Below are 19,147 nucleotides of genomic sequence, written 5' to 3' on the forward strand. Positions count from 1 at the left end.
ATTTTGCTAGATATCTAATCCGCCATGAGCAAAAATGGGAATCTTAAAAGACAAAAATAATTGATCCCGACCCATCACTGTTTTTATTTTCGACATTTATTGTGGAAAAAAGGCATTTCCTATTTTTCTGACAGCTGAGAACTGACATCTTATTCTGATTTGAACGTTTAATCCCATTTTAAATCCATGCCAATATGACCTTTAGAATAGGTGTTTTAACACTTAGAATAGACTGCAGATTGTCTTACCATGGGAAACAAGGGGCCTCATGGTTTTGTTTTTTTATGGTGCTGTTACCATTTATGTTAGATTTCCCTTATTTCATGGTTCAATGGACTTGCAGCCTGGTCTGCCTCTTTACACTAGATGCAGGGGGAGGCTTGTCCCTCGTTCCTCATTGGTTGCCGAATGCTTGCTCTGTCATCGTTTAAGCATTCCCATTCATACATCCTCCTCTCCATACGGCTTCTCAAAATAACTTACTGTCATCCATGGTAACGACTTTTGTATACCGGACTAATTTCTGAAATTTGGGACTAATTAAAGCGAAAGACTCGAGTGACAAGTAGGGGCAGGTGAGTGTCAGAACAAACGGTTTACCTATGTCAAAACGCTGCTAGTGTCCTGTATTGTGGGTTGTAGTGAATGAATGAACTGCACAGAGAAAGTTTTGTTTTTAACAACTCGATACGTGCATTATCCATGTCATAGATGAAATGTTATGTTTTGCGTAGAACAAAGTACATGTCTGTGCAGTGTGTTAATATGTTACGCTGAAAATGTGTCGTAGTCCTGTCCGGAAAAATGTTGGTAGATGTTGTTTCAGCATTCGTTGTATCTGGAAGGCAAAGGCACGGCATAATATAGGCCATTTATTCGAAATAATCGCTTCGGTCTCGTTTATGATGGATAGCAGCACTCTGTCGTGAGAGGTAGGATGCTTAAAATGTAACACTAGAGGCTCGCGGCCCACGGTCTGTCTCGGAGGAAAGTCGGCGCAGTCATTTAACCGTCCTCCCGAGCCTCGAGCCGCCTAATTGGGTACAGCTGCGGAATTCTATGCTCTTTTACCGTTTAGAAATTGGATGCATTTGGAAAAGTTTATGAGGCGAACCCTGCCTATGCCTGCAGGAGCCCAAAGTCTAACACAGTGCCTCTCTGCAACTATATATATTATGTACCTTATAAGCGTCTAGAATCGTTTGTTTATGTTACAGGTTGGATGGCAGAAATGCAGAGGCTTCGGTTTTGCAATAATATTTGTAACAGTGACAAGTATTTTTTTTTTTTTAATTGGGGGTGGGACTGGGTGGGTTGGTGGAATGGATGAAATGAGAAGTATGTTTAGTCTGAACAAAGTTAGACTATAGGATATCTTAAGGTTTTGAAAATCGACATATTTTCGATTGCTAAAATATCACTATGAGTGCATAATTCCCATTTGTATTGTCATTGCATTGGGAAAGGTGTATTAAGAGCATACATTTGAATATTTGTTTGTGATCATAAAATGTATTATAGTTGTGTGGCATAACCCAAAACAAACGTAGTCTCCTAGTGATGTATTTCAAAGTTGGCTGATTTAATCCTCTGAAAGGTTCTGAAGTTCACAATGGTGAAATCCTGTCATTACATTGTTATCCAGTTCCAAAAGGGTGCCTCGTTTACAAGCATTGGTCTTTTTTCCATTGTGTTAAAATAAGGCCACTCGTGTCTTGTAGTCGTATCTCAGAGACATCTCACGAATTTAATACTTGGGCTTTTATGATCTGCATTGTTTAGAGATTGAAAACGCTTTGCTGTAGCATTGACTGACCCTGTAAAGCTGACGAATCAGTTCTACACTGCTCAGTCTGTTTTGCAACAACTTGCCTAAGCCAGTACCGTGCAACCAGTGTAGTAGTTGTGGTAAAGTTAAGCCACAGCAGCAAATAAAACGTCCGTTCTTTTACATGATTCATTTCGTTGTGTTTTGTCAAGCAAAGATGTTATTTTCGTTTCCCTGGCCTTGTACGGAATGTTAAATACTGCTAGTGCCAGTCTGTTCATAACTGCAAAGCGAAGGAAGGGCTAAAGACACCGTCCCCGAGGTGCCCTTTCACCCCAGACTTTGTAAGCTGCGCTTATTAAAGCGAAAAGTGCTTCAATATGTGCTTACCCTCAGGACTAACAGAACAGGGAGCTGGAGCTAGTACTTTAGCACTGCTCGTTTTTACTCTAGTTAGTTATGCAGTGAAATCGACCAATCCTACCACTGCACTATTATGTAAGGAATGAATGATCATAACCAGTGATGATTCAAGTTATTACTACTGTTAACACGGTTGTAATAAAGTAATAATCATAATACTAGTTGTGAAAGAAAAATTGATATTACTATCATTGTGCCCACTTTAGTGATCTGTGTTTCTATATTATCTTGCAATGTAGTGTCTTCAAATTTCAATCAAATTGAGGAGCAAAGAAAAAGGTCTATTAAACTACTAGAAAAGGCGAGTACAGCCTGTGTGTGCGCGTTTTTAATACTCTTTAGCCTATGTTCAGCCAACAGTCTATGAACCAAAGATGACCCTTACGCTCTATTTTGATGGAAGTGGTCGCGTTGAATGGAACGCAAGGTGTTCCTGGTGCGTTCTTATTGCTCCCTTTGGCAGTGGATAGGCAGACCGTTATGGTTTGGAATTCAACTGTTTGCTATTCGGACAGGAAGAGTGCAGAATATTGCAAGGGAATACCAGTTTGTTGTGCACCGTTATGAAAGAGAACTTATATTGTGCACAAGCAGCAATCACAAAAAAATGCAGAGCTACAGGAAATTGCAAGGAAAGCCAGACATCCAATGGAGAGGAGATAGCCTACGCCCATCAATGAATGAATAAAAGCATGAATGAATGGAGGAATTAATACTCCCATATAATTTAATATTCTTTTATATGAATGTGCAGTTTAGTTGATTATCTTATCCACTGATCTTTAAGATGACCCGCACGATCATATCCAACAATTGTGTAGACTAACTTATGCCGACTCAGTTGGAGGAGTAATGGCGAAACTGATATGACCAGTGTGTGTGGTGACAATACATGCCTGCGTCTTTAAACAAGGGGAAGTAAAAGACGGTTAATCTCCTAAAGGACTCCAATACAGGCGGCAAAGCTCTATAAAATGAAACCATGATCCTAGCTTTTAACTGCTAAATATGTCTTGAGTAGCCAGCGTGTTCACTGAGTTTCATGTTGATACATCTATGTGTTTATGTGAGAGAAAGCTCAAACACAGCGACATTGTTTATGATACCTTACAGGCCAGTGACACTATTCTAATTGATTATCATTTCTTTTCAGGGCCGTTAATTGAAAACTTCACATTTCCGGCCTTTAGTCCAATGACAATGTTTCAGACCGTCCCTGATACTTCGTCTTACGTCAAGGTAAGACAGCATCGTCCCTACGATCAGGTAATATTAAATAACAAGTTGGGGCATCAAAATATTTTTTGTTGCTTTCACTGACTATTCGTTATTTAACTGATATGAAATTACTCAGGCATTTTGCTGCTTTTAACTGCATCACTGTGCTTTTGACTATTCAGTACCACGCAAAGTTTTGCATCTAAATGTATTTAAAAGGGAAACCTTTTACAGAGACTGTTTTGCATATGTTAGAATTCATTGTGGAATAAAAGTCTGATTGTGAAATCATCCATGGGACGTGGCCTTTGGACAAGGTGCACTTTTTCTTTCAAGTTCTCCACTGTCCTCATCTTTCAAAAATGATTGAAAGAAAATACTGAAATGAAAGGTTAGATAACCCAGTTTTTCCTCAAATGATCATTCATCAGGTGACAACCTCACCTTTGCAACTCTTGATGTCTTCGGTATTGTACATTTTTACATTTTCATTTGCTTTAAACCAGGTAGGCTTATTTAGCAACAGGTCATATTTACTCAGTCTATTTATGTCAGAGACAACACTGTTATGCAATATCCCATATCAAACTTCTTCTGGGCTAACCTACTCGCGTGCGTGTGGACTGCTCCATGAAAATGGACTATTGTGCCTGGCAAAGCCATTCATTATATCTTTACAATCAACATATTTTCCAGCGGTGACTTGTTATGTTATGGAGACTTATTGCCCTCTGCATAAGGGATCTTTTCATGCAGTCATATCGTTTGTGTTGCTCTGCAGAAAGACTGAGTTTCAGTTTGGGCACAGCTTTTGAAACTCGCGAACAGTGTCTTATTTGTTTCGGGGGACACTGGGCCGCAAAGGAAAGTTTTAGAAGCGAATTTTCATTGAAATCATCTTTAACCACCTTATGAAAAGCCAACTGAATGACTTCAGTCAGCATACATTAAGAAGTAAACAAAACACAACTGTTTTTTTTCTTGAGATAATTATTTTGATTTGAAATAAATGCATATATACAAGTAGAAATGCTGGATATGCATCATATGTTTCACCGTGCAACATTTAAAAATTATACAAAATGAAAGTGAATTCACCAGAAAACAAACAGTCCCGTGTATGTGAAAACCATCTTAATCATATTCTTCTTTGTCTTGTATAGAGAGAGGGATATTGGTCAGAATGTGACCCAAGCACGCCTCAAGTCCAGTTTTAGAGAAATATTCTGCTTCATTCAAGCGAATCCACGGTCTAGCTGTGGTTTTGTTTGGTTAAGGCCAGGCGAGACTCGAGCTCTCCAATAAAAATAAATCTCAAATTAATTATGGCCTCGAGCAAGGGGCCAGACAGTTTGGACTTGTGTGCAGCAGTCTCCGTTTTTGCCTTCGGTATTTTTACTTTGGCTCTGTCTGTGCCCAGGAGAGGGGAAGGGGCTTACTAGAACTCTCAAGTCTAATGAACAATCTTAAATGCGTGATCCATATCAGTGTTGTGTCGTGGTTAAAATAATACGTCTAAAAACGTTTGTCACAAAAGTGAATTTATTAGACGTCATTATTGTGTTTTAGTTTGTCACCATCAGGTTTCTTTTTATGTGGTCGAAGTAACAAACAAAAATATTAGTATTGGATGGTACAGAAACAACAACAACAACAATAATAATAATAATACGTGTATTTCTATGGGTCTTTGTTGCAAGTTTGAAGTCGGCCTGGAAGCCTTTGTTGGCCTTGTCGCGAGCTCTTGCGGGTGACGAAGAGTAATCATTTCAAAACCCAGCCCAACCCCAGCGGATTCCACCCACTTCACTGCGTTTCCAATAGTGTGGGGCTACTGGCTTCCCACAGGTCGTGGTTGGAAGAAATGTCTGGCTGTCAAATTCCACCGTCGAGCCAGATGTTCTGTGGCTCGCTGTATAAACCAACGTGCATCTGTTTATTGGCCTTCGAAAATGTTTGTTACCAGTGCATTCATCGTGACCTGGAAGTGCGTACGGATTAAAAGCTATGTAGTACCTGGAATTTAGGTTTATCCCATCGGGATTTTTTTTTTCAAAAACATATAACATGTAGTTCATACAAAGTACTTCAGTTTTACACAGTATTATCATTATCTTCTCAATTAGTCAGTTTAGACTGAGGATAAAAAAATACTGGGCATCTATAAAGACCTTCCTAAATCTACTAAGTGATTATCCTCTGGTGGGGTTGACTGCAGTTCACTTCAGCTGTGTATGTCAGAAGACTGTCAGATCAATAGCCTATAATTAATATGGTTGATTATGGTTTCTTTTTTGGTGGCTGGATGTCAAGCCACATAATCACAAGAGGCCATGGTCCATCAAAACATTGGTTGCATTAAAAAAAGTTGGTAGGTCTGTCGACGTTTTATTTAAAAAAACATCCCAATATTTTATGGTTTGAATATCCATGCCTGTCATGTGCTATTGAAATCATAATCAACATCTGCCACAATGGACAGAGATACAACGGCTGACGTGCTGAAGTCCCACTACTTTGAAGCGTTTTCATTGGGGTATATTTAAAGATGCGAATCGTAATAAGGTCATTGGTCAGCAACTCTTTCATCGCCCGACTTTTCTTCTATGTAGAACCCGTCGCGCCATTTGGTCCGAGATAATGTCGTTTTAATTAAAACAATAGTGCACTCTCAGCTACCCCTCTAGGGAAACACATGTTTCGACCGTTGAGACCTCCCCTCCATGAAATGGTATCACCTTTTCACAAATATACGTGCCCACAAAGGAAAAACATGTTGCCCCGGATGCAAAATTAAATAAGTATGTAAAAATGAACAATAAAATAAAGGTAGATTTGATCTCTAACAACACCCACTGATCATTTCTTTAGAATCCTTTTGGACATTCAGTTTATATGGATAGGAATTCAACAAGGCACCTATTTTTTTAACTAGTCATACAATGTTGATGAATAGACCTATATGAAAGTTGGATTATTAAAATATTTTGAAAAGAGGAATGTACTCTGCTCAGAGAAAAGAGACTGACTCTAAATGGTTAAACAAGGTGTCTCCCTTAATTACGCTGCGCTGCGCTGGCCTCAGGCAGGAGAAGCCTTGACCCCTAGCAGGATCCAGATGTGGTGGTCTCGAGGGGGCCTCTCCCCCAACAGACCCCCAAGTCGTGAGCAGACAGGCCGGGCCGTCTGTCAGTCGCGGCGGCGCAAGCTCTGTTTCGCCGAAGTGCAGCCGCTCCCTCAGGCACGGCCCTCTTGGTCTGGGGTCTAGTCACGTTCCGCGCTGGCTCCATGTCTAGCATCTGCGCTGAAATAATGTGCCTGAATTGATGAGGGCTATTTGAGAAGGTAGAGAGAACGCATGGGGGTGGGGTCTATGGACATATAAGACTTGCTTGTGAGAGGCAGAAAGTTTTTCGGTGGAGTTAAGAAATCCTTTCTATATTACCCCAACGGCATATTACATTTCTGCACACCATTAACTGAAAGTAACGGCAATGAGTTTCATAACAGTAATACAAACAGCAGTAGAGACATCTGCAATAATATAGACTGATGATAATTATTAGATAGAATACTTTCATTATGTTGATAGGTGGTTGCAGTTGCCACATAAAACCGTAATAGAAGGTGAGCATAGTTTTTCAGCCGACGTGCCGTTTTCCCATGCAAACCCTACAGCATAAATCTTGGAAGTATACACTCCATCATATTTCACCTCCGTGCTTAATAGCAGACGCACACGTGTAGTGCAGATCTGTGCTCTGCTGTGTCTGGGGAGCTGCGTGCTTGGCTTTTATTAATGGTATTTCAAGGGAACTACTGAGCATTGGACGTCCTCTATAAAGGCTAGATCGCCAAAGTCTCCGCCACAGGTACCTTACATTTGTATTTCTCGTCTTTGATTTACGGGTCTTTAATCTACACAGTCAAGGAAGACATCTGTCGGTCTTGAAAGTTATATCTCTATCTTATCGTACAGTTGTCGAGGAAACTGAGGAGAAAATACAATTCAGAAACATTAAAGCTCTGTAAACTAATGGGATAATAACGAAACGTAACAAAATAGTAATACAATTTAATATAATCTTTGATTGAATCATGGAAGTGTTTCCGCGAAATAAAAAATAGAATTGATAATTAAAATGAGAACACAGAAACGGAATTCCTGATAGTTGACTCAAAACAAACAAGCGACTGTTCAAAATGCAAGGGAATGGCAAGCATCCAGTAAATATTTCCAAGTAAAAACATCTAAAGAGGAAAGCAACTCCATTGTTTTCGCCGCTTATCTCCTTGGGACAAGTATCCTGCTTTTTGGTGCCGTAATGAAGGCAGGGCTTGCAGTGACACACATTGCTTCCTTCTCAAGAGCAGTGACTTCACTTCCCAAATTTAGAGGAAAAAAACCATCCGGTTAACTGTCTCTTTCTCTCCGCGACATACCGGGGGCTGGAATTAATTCAGGATCGTGTCATGTTTGGAATATTGTTGGGGTCCACTGAAAATTGCCCAAAATGGACGGAACTATTAAGGTAAGGGTGGAGGACGGGGTGTTCGATTTTGTGGAGGCTTTCTTTTCGGGAGTTGCGCCTCCCGACTGTACGGGGTGCTCTGTCGGCTAGCAGCGCAAAGCTCGCCAGTCGACTCTACTTTTACTGCTCGCGCTACCGCCACATTTCCTTCTTTTTTCCTCTTTCTTCCATGTTTCCTTTTCCTTAACAACGAAACTCTGATGAAAGTTTGAAAAGCTGCGAAGAGATGCCGGACCGTTAGACAGGATCTACTATCGAATTTGGATCAAGCGCACGGTGACGGTAGACGCACGTCTGGGATTAAGTGGAAAAAAATGCTATTTTGCTGGAGAAATGGATGTACGTTCTTCACCGCCAGACATACACTTAAGTTACCGCAAAACATGGAGTAGCCTATGGGATGTAGCAGAAATATGCGTTGTGGCTTAAGTGATGTAGATATATGCGTGGGTTTGTAAAGATATGTAGCGTGGGCACAGAGATGTGGCTGCGCAATAGTGGTGGCACCGCGCCCGGGATCTGTTCACCATTCACTGGTCAAAACGCAGACGATCACGCCGAGCCCACCCACAATAAGCTAAATAAGATATTTGTCGGACATGTAAAGGATAGGATTTTGATCCGAGACAACGTCTGCGAGTCTGCATGGTAGAAGTGCTTTGGGTGTCCTAAATGTAAAGCAGCCGTGTGTTGATGATTGTGGCGGTATTTCATGAGGGTAAGGACAAGACGTGTTGCGGTTGACAAATGATCAGATTTTGGATTAAGAGGTGCGAAAAGCGCTGTACCCTTCTTTTATGATGAAAGTTAGCTGCGCAGTTGTCAGATAGGGTACAAAACTTGTAAACCGTGTATGAATAGTACAGATCGTGGTATTATAGCAGAGTATTACAGTGAATGGCCAGGTGAGACATGGGTCCAGATAGCTTCGTTAAGGGAATATGCACTGTTAGCCTATTGGAATAAGTTGTTTCGATATCTATTATCTACTTGAGGTTGGCCTGCATCCGTCTTTAAGGAGTGTCTACATTGTGCCAGTTTAGAATTTCGTATAAAAAATACAACCAACAAGCGAGTTCCTGTGGTTAGAAGATATTTGACTCTTGGTGCGGTGTGTGTTAGGGGAGTGTGCATGGGCTTATTGGTCCAGTGTATTTACAATATATTATTTCCAACCACCTGTTGTGATTTTAGTTGTAAACGTGTAACGATGTAATAGATAACACTGAGTACATTTATCAAACCACCTGAGGATAAGAATTCCTGAAATCAATCAATCTGTACCAACAACACTATTATTACAATTAATATTATAAACAATAATAATAGTAACAGATTAAAACATGTGGTCAGTAAGACCATTTTATTTTGAGGTAGTTTCTTTCTGCTGTACTTTGTGCAGAGGCCACTCATGAAATGGAGGGGGGTATCACGCCATTGAGGGTTTCCTGCTCAGCACAATCTAGTTTCCTGTCAGGTTTCCCTTTCCTCCCCAAACAAAAGACAGGAATGCCTCCTGCATCACCACTTGCATGCGTCCTGGGTGGAAAGGATGAATCCACCCTAACCTGCCCATATGACTCACTGGAAGTGCCTCTGTCAGGATTGGCAGCAGTCTAGAGGTAGGTATATATATATATATATATATATATATATATGTATATATATGCCTCTAGACTGCAGAAATGTTTGCACAAGCCCTCCTTATTTCACGAGGACATAATATATCAGTAGACTTATATGAAGATAAACCTTCCATTTCTTGGACCAATAGCTACACAAATGTGTATGACAGCAGGCGAGTGATATTCTAAGAATTCTGCATTCTGCAGTTCCATAATGTTTAATCGGTCTTTTCATGTTGAAATCTGTTTATGGAAGAAAATATGTGTGTCCCATCGCAATATTTTGATAGAAAATACTCTGACACTCCAGGCTGTGATGTCTCTTCTTCTACTCACCAAGCCCTCTGGTTTTATAGTGTCATCAGCCAGTAGTCAATCACAGGATCAGACATCACACATCAGACAATCCCAGGACGCAGCAGTACAGAATGTGAGCCTGGCATGCAGGCCTTGTCTGAGCCATGCCAACGTACAGCAGTTCTCCTTTCGGCCGTTGTTTTGCTGCAGTGTGCATGTATGGAATTAGATTTTCCTATTTTTAAAAGCCACTGTAATCTTGGGAAAGCATGACTGCCAATCATGAATTACATGGTGGTGGCTGATATGTCTCTGAGAAAGTAACGTGCAACAGTCATAATAGCAGTGTTGCCCTTATCTGGCACAGCCGAGGCATTCCTACACTTCTCCATACTTATCGTGGACCAGCTTTCTGGCGTGGGCCACTGTGATAGTGGAGATGAGTTCTAATGTACCAGCAGGGTTGGCTCTGCCATTCAAATCAATGTAGTTAGTTGGAAAGTGAAGACGGTCTTAGACCAGACTGGATCACAAACAGTCTTCTGATTCAGCCAGAATGGTGACGACAAAGGGTGAAGACAAAGGACTGAGCCACAAACTTCATGGAACAGCGAACTAGATCAAAACTAAGGTTGAGTAAATAATGTTGTTGCCACCACTACTGCTAGAAAAGATCATTATGAATCGCATGATACGTATTCTGAGTGAACATTTGAGTGTGTTGCGCTCATTTGTACATGTTTGTATCTGTTGCTGGAGTGAGCATGTTTGTCTTTCTCCTGTTGTTCAACGGTGCTGGTGTCTCTCGATAAGGTCTGATGGATGAAAATAGTTGGTGTACTCTCTGATGCCTCTCTTATTTGCACGACACGGAGAGAGTTATGGGCCGGTATCAGTCGGTAGATATGAGCAGGTGCAGGTCTTGGCAGGTGGTTCTGACACAGAGCTAACAAGCGAGAGGAAATCTATTTCATTCTGTCTGGCTTCGGAGGGGTTCAGCGCGGAAAGCAGGTTCATGGAGAGAAGAGAAGAGGAATCGGCCAAAAGTTGTGAATGGGGTGGGGTGGGGGGGCTAAAAACGAAAAAGAAAAAAAAAGAAACAGAAAATGGCCAGTTTCCCCAGGCTGTGGCAAGTACACACGCACACGTGCATGTGTGTGTGTGTGTGTGTGTGTGTGTGTGTGTGTGTGTATGTGTGTGTGTGTGAAGATGGCATGGCACGGTTACAGCATGATCGGAAATCAGAGGGGGAAGAGCGTTGGGTTTCGGAGGGGGCCTGTCTGTGCGTTTGTTTTCTTTAATAAAGCTACATCATTCCAGCTGAGCTCCTGCTATACAGGGGTCAACGCACGAATGACCTCTGATGAGTCATCAGGACTCTGTTGTCTTTTCTGTCTTCGATTTTTTTTTTTTTGTGGTCAAAAACTGATCTGATGTTCAAGGTCTCTCTGAAAGCAGCCAGACCAATAGTTCATTACCACATGAAGAACAACAGACACAACAGAAGCCAGAATCAAAGGCTTTTGATCATGAATTTCTCTTTCTTGTCAGACCTGATAGCATTTCGGAGAATGCATATGGTCTTTGTTCACTTTACAATAGCAAGCCAGAAACTTAGGATGTGTTTGATATTGGTTTTTTTCCTCCCCTGCTATGTATTCACTAACATTCCCATCCTCTGTCCCTAGGAGGCGCTGTCAGTGGTAAGTGAAGACCAGTCCTTGTTTGAGCCTCCTTACGCTGCTGCTGCTCCCCTACCCAAGACAGACATGACTGCATCCAATGCACAGGACTACGGACAGCCACACAAAATCAACCCCTTACCCCCCCAGCAGGAGTGGATCAACCAGCCAGCCCGAGTCAACGTCAAACGCGAATATGACCACATTAACGGATCCAGGTAGGACTCGAGGGATGTTCGTGTCATGTGTGTCAACAGCCTGAACCAATCAGTTTTCAGCTTCTTTGTTTGAGACTGCCAGTTTGAACGGGCATATGCCCACGTCGACAGCAGCCTCTGACCTCTCTTTTTTTCTCCGATTTGTGGTTAACCTGGCCATTTAGGTTCTTGTTTCTTTCTGCTTAAAGTCAAATAAAACACTGATCCAAAAGAGAATCACTGCCTTGTTATGCATGAGCTAATTAAATAAATAGGCTAGTATATTTTGGTCATGTTGTAAAGCGATTCTGTGGCTATTACGTAGTCACTTTAGAGGGGCCGATATATTGTCTAGATGCTACTTTGTGCTTTCTTTCCGACTCAGTTATTGTTGAAATAGTGCTGAACTTTAAATTCTTAAGTCCTCCTGACAAATCCCTATAGTCAAACTCTACCCCTTTTAGGGGCCTAGGGTGTGTGTGTGTGTGTGTGTGTGTGTGCGTGTGTGTGTGTGTGTGATGCACAGCAGTCATACCATTAGCAAACATCAGTCTTTGTATAGCTCTTGTTCAATGTCCAGAGCTCTGTGGCTTTAGTTCTCAGAGTTCCTACGGTAGGTATCTGTCTGGTTTTGATAAGCGTATATTATTGTGGTTAGTAATGCATCCATGGCTGCCTGTAACCCTGTGGTGTCTGTGTGTCAGGGAGTCCCCGGTGGACTGCAGCGTGGGCAAATGCAATAAGATGGTGGGCGGCTCAGACGCTACTCAGATGGGCTACGGGAGTTACATGGACGAGAAGAACGCTCCCCCACCAAATATGACCACCAACGAGAGGAGAGTTATAGTCCCAGCAGGTAATAACCATTTGATCATTTGTGTTTTATATAAACTTCTAAAAGTCTTAAACATTTTATTCTTTATTTACTCTTTGTTTTATATGCTTAGTTAGTATATGGAGTTCACGGATTTTAGTACCCTCTTTTCAGCAGCTCACCTCCAAACATCTGTAATCATCAGAAATGTGTTAATTTTCTATAAATGCTTTTATAACCCCAGCTTTGCTTTAGCAGGGTCGTGGGTTAATATTGTGTGATTAGTTTAATTTGCCTCTGGCTGACTCATAACAGATTGGCTGTACAAACACACAACACAGCTCCAGTAATGTAGACCAAATGACACAACACACAGCAGGCCTCAGATGTTCATGAGTGATGTTTTGGGTTATTTATTTGGATATTGTTGCTGTTGAAAGTCAACACTGAGAGAAACAAAAGCGGTTCGGTTTTAAAAAGTGATTTTGAGACAAACTGTTAATTTTGTAAGATACGTTAAGGCAAAGTATTTTCGTTATCAGTATTGTCTTTGGTGTCATAGGCCACAGTGCCACAAGGAATGTGTTCTTTATGGACTGTTTTTAGAGTGACTGACCATCATTCCTATTCTTAGTGAGTCTGTTTTGGTACCATTTATGTTTTGGTACTATTCTCCTGCTTCGTTCAACCATCTAGAAATCTCTCCCTATATTCTTAGTTTAAACAAACAGCCTGCCTCCCAAGTCAAAAAGATACAATTTATAGATTGAAATGCTTTTTCCAACCATAGTGAAAACACAGCGGCACTTCAGAGATATTCAGGGCAGGAGCAGAGGTGTGGGGGCTTTCTGAAATAAACCCCTCCCTTCATAGACTTCAGCATGAACAATGGCTGATTCAGTAAACGCACTATGTATTCAGTACAGTTACTGTACAGAAACAGACCCAGAACCTAGATTCATCCTCCATCTGCAAATCTCCTCATGACCTAACTGTGTGTTCATGTCAGTGTCTTGACTATTACTTAAATACTCCAAGATAAATATATTTTATTTGTCTGTATGTCTGTTTGTTTCTCAGATCCATCGCTGTGGTCCCCGGACCACGTGCGGCAGTGGCTGGAGTGGGCCATTAAGGAGTATGGCCTGGTGGAGATCGACACGGCCATGTTTCAGACCACGGATGGCAAGGAGTTGTGCAAGATGAGCAAGGAGGACTTCCTGAGGCTCACCACAGCCTACAACGCCGAGGTCCTGCTTTCACATCTCAATTACCTCAGGGACAGTAAGTGTCAATCATCATCTCTGCCCCCCAATCACCACTGTTTAAGATTTCTGGGAGTGTTTTCATTTAGGATTATGACTCGGATTTAGACTCGGACTCAGGAAAACAATGGGTGGACCATTAGTGGCAGTTGGCAGTTTTTCTTGAAATATTAAGAGATCTTCAGAGTTCTGACAGTTTTCCTCATCAGAGAGTTGTTACTGGCTTTCAGGGATGTCTGTGCAGCATCGAGTCAAAGACACATTTTATCGTGTCTTGTAAGGTATCATGGATTTTTTGTCTTGCTCCAGTTACGCACTAGGAAGTGTCCGTTTTACATCCCGACTGATTCCTGCTTCTTTCGTCGGGAGGTTTTGCTTTCTTTGGCAAAGCAGACACAACCATGAAGAATTTATCCCCCCCCTCTCCGCCTCCTCCTCCTCATGCTCCTGCCACCCCCCCCCCCTCCCTTTAGATAACCATCCTGTCCAAACCCTCTCCCCATCCGAGTGCCCGCAACCACATACTGCTCCGCACGAGGGGGCCCAGGTGCATAGCCTCAGGAGTGCAGCGAGGCCCTCTTCTCTGCTCGGCACGGGAAAGTTTATCCCTAATTTACAGTGGAGGCAACTCCACCAATTTCAACTTTTTTTTCTCATCTTCTCTTCTTCTTCTCCTTTTTCTTCCACTTCTTTTTTTGTCCTTCATTTTTTTTCTCTTTTTTTTCTCCTCGTTCTGGCTCTTTTTCTACCTCTCTCTCTTCGTCTTCTTTTCTCCAATTTCTTGCGATTCTTCTTCCAGAGGCTGCTCTTGCTATTACGGCTCTTTCGTGACTTTCAACAAAGAGTCACCGGCCTCGGTCAAGCTCAGCATGCTAATGCCATCTGTAAGCAAAACGTCCAGGAGACGCAGTGCATCTGTGCGTATATGTGACCGTTTTCTGGGAGCGACATGAAAAAGGAGCGCTGATTCGCTGCCAAGCGCTGACCTGCGGTCCTCACAAGTCACAGCGGATTTGTGTTTGCATTAAAACGCAGGCATCGAGTTTTGTTTGCATTAAAACGCGGGCACCGTGGGAGAAGCTTCAGATGCTTGCGTGTAGGCTACGCCTGGGCCAGCGACTGTGTACTGTACGCCTGTGAAGGTCAACCTCTGACGCCACGCACTTCAGACAGGCCCAGGCTGCAGCTGGCTGCCTCAAACATTATGACATACACTTAGCGCGGGTGGAGTCCCAACTGAGCTGACGATTCTAGCGGGCTCCGATGAGAGAAGAAGCAGGAGAAGAAGGAGAAGGAGGAAGAAAAAAAAAAACGTTGATGGGCAGGGCTGTGATGTAATGGGAACTTTATTCCGTGGGTGTCAACGGTTTTCTGCCGGTGGCAAGGGCCAAGAGCGTGTGGAAGCGCTGCACGCATAACGGGCCCATTGTGAGGAGTCAGAAGAAGGTTTGGTGTCTCTGACTACCATCCTCCTCCTGCTTTTTTGCGGAGGAGAAGGAGGGGGGAGGCGAGTTTTCATTAGGGACGGTTGCCGCAGGACTTACGCCGGCTTAGGTGCAGTGCATTGTGGCTCCCGCTGCCACTCTCCCTTTGATTTAGTTATTGTGTGTTTTGGACAGAGAAGAAGTGGCTCGGAATCCTCCATTCTGCGATTGAAATTGCCTTGGACCGCAGCCCAAGTGGAATGAAATAAAAAGAAGGGAGGAGAAGGAGAAAAAAAAACTTTTCTCTTGTCTCATGCCTTGCTGGCCAGGCACTCTGTTTTGGAGGAATATTTAGGTTCGCTTGCTGAATGTTCTGTGTGTGTGTGTGTGTGTGTGTGTGTGTGTGTGTGTGTGTGTGTGTGTGTGTGTCTGTGTGTGTTTATGCATGTGTGTGTGTGTGTATATACGAATGTGCGTGTATGAGAGTGTGTGTGTGTTGTGGGCATGTTTATGTGGATGTGGATGTGGATGTATGTGTGTGTGTGTGTGTGTGTGTGTTGTGGGCATGTTTATGTGTGTGTGTGTGTGTGTGTGTGTGTGTGTGTGTGTGTGTGTGTGTGTGTGTGTGTGTGTGTGTGTGTGTGTGTGTGTGTGTGTGTGTGTGTGTGTCAATGTGAGTGAGTGAGTGCGTGCGTGTCGGGGTGGGGTCTGCACTTGGACCCCGGGGATTGCGATTTGAAACCGAAGCCGATCTCTTTTTCCTCCCGTAACACAAACAAACACAATCAGAGACAAGCAGCAGAGCGTCCAGAGCAAAGACCTCTGGCTTTGCTCATGCGGGGCTGGAGCTGCTCCTAGCTTACTCGCTGAGACACTGCTAGGCCGACCCTGGAAGTATTTAGTGATTACCGGCCCTGCAAAGTGTCTGGTCCTGCGGCTCCCACTTGACGCTGGCCTGTGTGTGTGTATGTGTGTGTGTGTGTGTGTATCTGCGCTGGGCTGTGTGTGTGTGTGTGTGTGTATGAGTGTGGGTGTATATTAGCATATGTGTTAGCAGTGTGTGAGTAATCTTTGTGTGTGTGTGTGTGTATTTGTGTGTCTACAGCGCAATCATGTCACACACATCTGTGTACATTATGCGCGTTTACTTGTGTTTATTCAAAGTCTGATTATCATTCCTGAGTGTCATTAAGCTTGTACACACTGGAGCAGGGCAGGGTCGTTCCCCCCCCTCCCCCCCCCCCCCAGCCCCACCTCGAGCCTCAGGCCATACTACCAGCAGCCTGGTCTGTGCTGACTCACGTGCCGACTGAAGGTGGAAATATGAAAGCGATGTGAGCAGCAGGCTTTTCTCTGCGTATGTGGGGCTTTTTGTTTCCAGCTGCAAACAGTAAGGTGGGGGGAAGGGGGAGAGAGAGCGAGAGAGGAGAGGAGAGAGCAGCGGTAACACTTGTGCTCGAGTGTGTGTGTGTGTGTGTGTGTGTGTGTGTGTGTGTGTGTGTGTGTGTGTGTGTGTGTGTGTGTGTGTGTGTGTGTGTGTGTGTGATTTTGCCTTCATTGCTGGTCACTTATCCAGATTTTTATAAGCGATCGCCGCCCACTCGCCAATGTGCTTTCAATTTGGCCGCAATTTGAGAATTTGCTCAAATTAGTCTGTCGGGGAGAAGGCGGAGGACTGTTGGGTTTATCGCGCCCGGGCGAAAGTCCGGGGTTTGATACCACATGTGCTGGATCGCACAGCAGAGCCCCGTCAGGGAGCCAGAGAAGGGCGAGGGTGCGGGCGCGGGCGTTTTTGCGGCTTCAGACAATGTGGAGGACCTGCGGAGGGAGGGAGGTGTGTTTTATGGCAGGAGGTGGCCGTGATGGAGGGGCCGAGAGCCCTGCCGAGCGCTGTGTTTTCCATGGCGCGGCAGCGGCCCACCGGCTGGCCTTTCGGGAAGCAACGACTGGAGTGATAAGTCGCACTGGGGACGCTGGGAGTCCCTCGATAGTTTATGCAGACCATAAACATGTGTGCTAAGGGGGGCTCTGCTGTTCCCTCCCTCCCACTCCTTCACTCTCTCCGCTCCCTCTCTCCACTTTTCTCCCCCCTCCAACTCCTCTAGCCACTCTGTCTTTCTTCCACCCTCTTCCACGTCTGCCATTGCTCTCTCTTTCTCTCAATCTCTCCTCGGTTCCTCCCTTTCCCTCTCTGCTCGTAAGGAGTTGAGGCTCCCCAACTGGCAGATTAGCACCAGAGTGTGGGGGCTTTGCTCCACTGGCCTGTTGCTGATAGATATTCTGCTACTAGGCTGTGCTTGTGTGTGTGCAAGTGAATATATATCATATGAATATGTGTGTGTTTGTATGTGTGTGTGTGTGTGTGTGTGTTAATATAGTTTTAGCACCAGGCATGTGGGTCTTCTTGACTTCCATTCAGTCTGCATGTGGTCTGCAAGTGTTGAGAACAGCCTCCAGACCTGGTTCCGCAGAGTGTGAATAGTATGCTCTGCATATTCTAAGAGGTTGCGGTTTTGGTCTGTGCCTCCCCACTGTCTAGCGAGTGATGACAGGACTACCCAGCCCAACAGTAGGCACTGGGGTGATCCCACTCCAAAATCAAAGGTTCTCTCCCATTACTATGACTATTATCCAAAACATTTATTTCTCTTATGGTTTCAGAGTGTTTCTTATAAGAAGGAAGAGCTATCCGAGAGGGGGGAGGGGGGGGTGCAGATGGATGTGTTATGTAATGAAACAGACTGCGTGCAGATGTGAGGGATGGAGAGGAAGAGCAGCCGCATCTCTCTCGCGCAGTATCGCTCGCTCCCGTCACATCACCCAGATCTGTTTGTTATTTTTGAGGGAGAGCGTGTCCAAACAAACAGGCGAAAAGGCCAAATCTTCCCCCCAAACACACATGCCGAGACACAAGGGTGTGCATATACGCACACATAAACACACACGCGCACGCACACACATACACACATACACCACACACACACACACACACTACACACACACACACACACAAATATATATAGATGTAGATGTAGATATAGATATGTAGATATAAAGGTAGACACATATGCATACAGACGTACAGTATGTATTTCTAAGCGTACACTATTCACACACACAGGCACAGCGATGAGGAACAAACAGGTGTACATTCATATCCAGTAATCACGCGGTTCAGTGTGACAGTTGCAAAATGGGTTTCTCTGTCCAACTAAATAAAACACCGCTGGTGAAAGGCAGAGAAAAGGGGAAGTTTCTCTCAACTCCTTTCCACATACCACATTTCATCTTCTCCGTTACTCCTTCCTTTACTTTTTGGCACTTTTTTCACTCTTTCTCTCTTTCTCTCTCCCTCTCTCCCTCTCTCTCTCTCTCTCTCCCTCTCTCCCTCTCTCTCTCTCTCTCTCTCCCTCTCTCACTCTCTCTCTCTCTCTCTCTTTCTCTCTCTCTCTCTCTCTCCCTCTCTCCCTCTCTCCCTCTCTCTCTCTCTCTCACTCTCTCTTTCTCTCTCTCTCTCTCTCTCTCTCTCTCTCTCCCTCTCACGCGTTGGGTGTGTGGTATTATTCTTGTATGGGGGTGGGGGGGGGCAGCAGCAGCAGCAGCATTTGATTGCCGTGTGGGGAAGGCGTCTAACACAATGCTTGCCCTGTTCACTGGCCTCTGGTCTGCAGCTCTGGGGGCGTGGGGGCTGGAGGTTAAAATATGTGTGCTGTGGTACACCCCCCGCTCCCTCTGCTGCCCTCCCTCCCTCCAGCCCTTCTCCCTAACCCCCCACCCCAAAACAAAATACAAAAAAAAGCGAAAACAGACCATTGGCAAGCCTAGGGGCTCCCCTCACTTCCCCAAAATCAGTTCCTGAAGTGGAAGGAAAAGAAACTCCTCCAACTCTTACCTTATTATTC

At 44.0% G+C, this 19,147-nt stretch overlaps 1 protein-coding gene across 7 annotated transcripts in view; it reads left to right on the top strand.

Annotated features, from left to right (window-relative positions):
- The first annotated feature begins 451 nt into the window (after window positions 1–451).
- fli1 (Fli-1 proto-oncogene, ETS transcription factor) overlaps window positions 452–19,147 on the top strand; it is a 29,869-nt gene continuing 11,173 nt past the window's right edge. Inside the window, exons 1-5 of one of the 7 annotated variants that reach the window (XM_031573585.2) lie at window positions 452–575; window positions 3,345–3,457; window positions 11,552–11,763; window positions 12,447–12,598; window positions 13,637–13,840. In XM_031573585.2, the coding sequence (XP_031429445.1) occupies window positions 3,386–3,457; window positions 11,552–11,763; window positions 12,447–12,598; window positions 13,637–13,840 (640 nt within the window). In that variant the 5' untranslated portion in view covers window positions 452–575; window positions 3,345–3,385. The other 6 variants (XM_031573586.2, XM_031573589.2, XM_012826689.3 and 3 more) reach the window with 6 other exon arrangements.

The sequence above is a fragment of the Clupea harengus genome, chromosome 9, assembly GCF_900700415.2.
Source record: "Clupea harengus chromosome 9, Ch_v2.0.2, whole genome shotgun sequence".
NCBI classification, from domain to species: Eukaryota; Metazoa; Chordata; class Actinopteri; order Clupeiformes; family Clupeidae; genus Clupea; species Clupea harengus.